General features: G+C 38.8%; 1 protein-coding gene across 1 annotated transcript in view; it reads right to left on the reverse strand.

The window, feature by feature from the left end:
• The window catches only part of LOC107709510 (collagen alpha-1(XXIV) chain-like), a 125,639-nt gene that overhangs the window by 61,349 nt on the left and 61,047 nt on the right, over window positions 1-3,243 (reverse strand). The window contains exons 18-19 of the mRNA XM_016514004.1: window positions 2,131-2,184; window positions 1,934-1,987 (exon numbers count right to left, since the gene is read on the reverse strand). Of these exons, the coding sequence (XP_016369490.1) occupies window positions 1,934-1,987; window positions 2,131-2,184 (108 nt within the window). The remainder of the gene's footprint in view (window positions 1-1,933; window positions 1,988-2,130; window positions 2,185-3,243) is intronic.

Genomic DNA, 3,243 nt, shown 5'->3' on the forward strand with positions numbered 1-3,243 from the left:
TCTGCTGCACTTAAGGTTCCTAAGAGCACAGTGGCCTCCATAATCCTTAAATGGAAGACGTTTGGGACGGCCAGAACCCTTCCTAGAGCTGGCCGTCCGGCCAAACTGAGCTATTGGGGGAGAAGAGCCTTGGTGAGAGAGGTAAAGAAGAACCCAAAGATCACTGTGGCTGAGCTCCAGAGATGCAGTCGGGAGATGGGAGAAAGTTGTAGAAAGTCAACCATCACTGCAGCCCTCCACCAGTCGGGGCTTTATGGCAGAGTGGCCCGACGGAAGCCTCTCCTCAGTGCAAGACACATGAAAGCCCGCATGGAGTTTGCTAAAAAACACCTGAAGGACTCCGAGATGGTGAGAAATAAGATTCTCTGGTCTGATGAGACCAAGATAGAACTTTTTGGCCTTAATTCTAAGTGGTATGTGTGGAGAAAACCAGGCACCTGTCCAATACAGTCCCAACAGTGAAGCATGGTGGTGGCAGCATCATGCTGTGGGGGTGTTTTTCAGCTGCAGGGACAGGACGACTGGTTGCAATCGAGGGAAAGATGAATGCGGCCAAGTACAGGGATATCCTGGGCGAAAACCTTCTCCAGAGTGCTCAGGACCTCGGACTGGGCCGAAGGTTTACCTTCCAAGAAGACAATGACCCTAAGCACACAGCTAAAATAACGAAGGAGTGGCTTCACAACGACTCTGTGACTGTTCTTGAATGGCCCGGCCAGAGCCCTGACTTAAACCCAATTGAGCATCTCTGGAGAGACCTAAAAATGGCTGTCCACCAACGTTTACCGTCCAACCTGACAGAACTGGAGAGGATCTGCAAGGAGGAATGGCAGAGGATCGCCAAATCCAGGTGTGAAAAACTTGTTGCGTCTTTCCCAAAAAGACTCATGGCTGTATTAGATCAAATGGGTGCTTCTACTAAATACTGAGCATTTTTCAGTTTTTCTTTTTTAATAAATCTGCAAAGATGTCAACAATTCTGTGTTTTTCTGTCAATATGGGGTGCTGTGTGTACATTAATGAGGAAAAAAAAATAACTTAAATGATTTTAGCAAATGGCTGCAATATAACAAAGAGTGAAAAATTTAAGGGGGTCTGAATACTTTCCGTACCCACTGTATATATATATATATATATTTTTTTTTTATATATTAATAGGATATATTTAATAATAATAAGGAACATTATGAGCAAGAAATAACACAGAAGTGCCACTAGAGGGCAACTTCCCAGACACCTAGCTGCTATCAAACTAGCACACGAGACGCTAATCTCTTGCGCTGGATGAGTTTCATACATTTGCCGCACAGATGCTTCTGCATTTATTCTGATACGGCTGCGAGGAGCCACAGTCATGTTCGGGATTAACAACAGACAAAAAAATAAAACGAACACAAATAGACTATAAACAGCTCTAATGTGAGTAATGCTTTGTTGTATTAAAGAAGGTTGCACAAAGCACATGCACTGATCTAATAAGAGCCTGAAATCTGGAAATCTTTCACCAAACTTACCATACAAATATAGAAACTTCCTTCAAAATCAGTGCAGAAATGTTGAATAAGTCAGGTGATTTCATCTGATTGCAGTGTTTGTAATGTTCTTTAGTCTTAGGCTGAGCTACATTTCTGATGCATCTGATAGTTTAATTGTAGAGTGAACTTGATAAAGCCTGCTAAGGCTTGGACGAGAATGTAAATCTGAGCTGTTTCAAATAAAAGAAACTTGCCCTGATTGGTCTTGAAATATGTCAGTGTCTCAAGATGCACACCAGTAATGTTTTTTTCTAAGGCATGTTTATAAAAATGACTAAAATGTCCTAACTGAACTATGGACTAATGCTGGCTTAATCTAAGCACTGTCTGTGAAGCCAGGCCACTGTACTGTATCATATTTGATACACAAAGGCCTCTAAATGAGCTCTGGTTCTCACCTCAGGTCCTGTTGGCCCCGGAGGCCCCTGCGGCCCCGGTTCACCCGGTTTCCCCTTTCAGAGAGAGAATATCAACTATAAACATCACAAAAATACATCAAAGGTGATCATAGTTCAGTCTCTCAGATTTCCAACCAGATTTGCTGGTTTACTGACAGTCGGCAGCATTCGTTTGTATTGAACGCAGGTGTTCTTACGAGAGGTCCTGGTTTTCCGCGTGGTCCCGTCGGCCCTGGATTACCAGCCGTTCCCTGGAACAAACAATACACAAAGTCTCCTCACTGTCTGCATGAAACACCAAATCCATCTACACAGACAGTGTAGACCAGACGCGTAGACCAGCGTAGACTCCATTACTTCACCAGAAGTTCACCATTACTTGATTTTCAAATATCACACTCAAAAAATATTCAAGATTTATGCATTAGAATTGCATACGTGACCCTGTCTTAAGTCGCTGGGGTATATTTGTAGCAATAGCCAACAATACGTTGTATGGGTCAAAATTATTGATTTTTCTTTAATGCCAAAAATCATTAGGATAATTAAGTAAAGATCATGTTCCATGAAGATATTTTGTAAATGTCCTACTGTAAATATATCAAAACTTCATTTTTGATTAGTAATATGCATTGCTAAAAACTTCATTTGGACAACTTTAAAGATGATTTTCTCAATATTTAGATTTTTTTGCACCCTCAGATTCCAGATTTTCAAATAGTTGCATCTCAGACAAATATTGTGCTATCATAACAAACCATACATCAATGGAAAGATTATTTATTCAGCTTTCAGATGATGCATAAATCTCAATTTTGAAAAATTGACCCTTATGACTGGTTTTGTGCTCCAGGGTCACATATAGCATTTCTATACATTTGGATTACACAGTTTTAACATAAACAAACTAATAAACTTAACATGATTTATATTTTTCAGTCATACATAAATGAAACAGGTCAGATTTCTGTAATAACATTTATAAACTGAATGTGTTTTAAACACACAATAACCAGGTTTATATATTTATCATAAATAAATCAAATTTTTCAGTCTCGTACATTTGAACTAACTGAATATTGCTCGTTTCACAGCTAGTCATATTTCAACCATGTTCATACTTTACTTTTTTCTGAATAAACTTTGTTTTCACAGTGAACAGAACTATGCTGATTCTAAGCAGTTTGAATAATTGAATTTTAAAAAAATTGAAAAATAATCTTAAAAAATGATTTTAAAAATATGATAATATAAATACAATTCACACACACACACACACATATATATATATATATATATACACTGTAAAA

Source organism: Sinocyclocheilus rhinocerous, unplaced genomic scaffold, assembly GCF_001515625.1.
Source record: "Sinocyclocheilus rhinocerous isolate Xijiao unplaced genomic scaffold, SAMN03320098_v1.1 scaffold686, whole genome shotgun sequence".
In the NCBI taxonomy this organism is placed as follows: Eukaryota; Metazoa; Chordata; class Actinopteri; order Cypriniformes; family Cyprinidae; genus Sinocyclocheilus; species Sinocyclocheilus rhinocerous.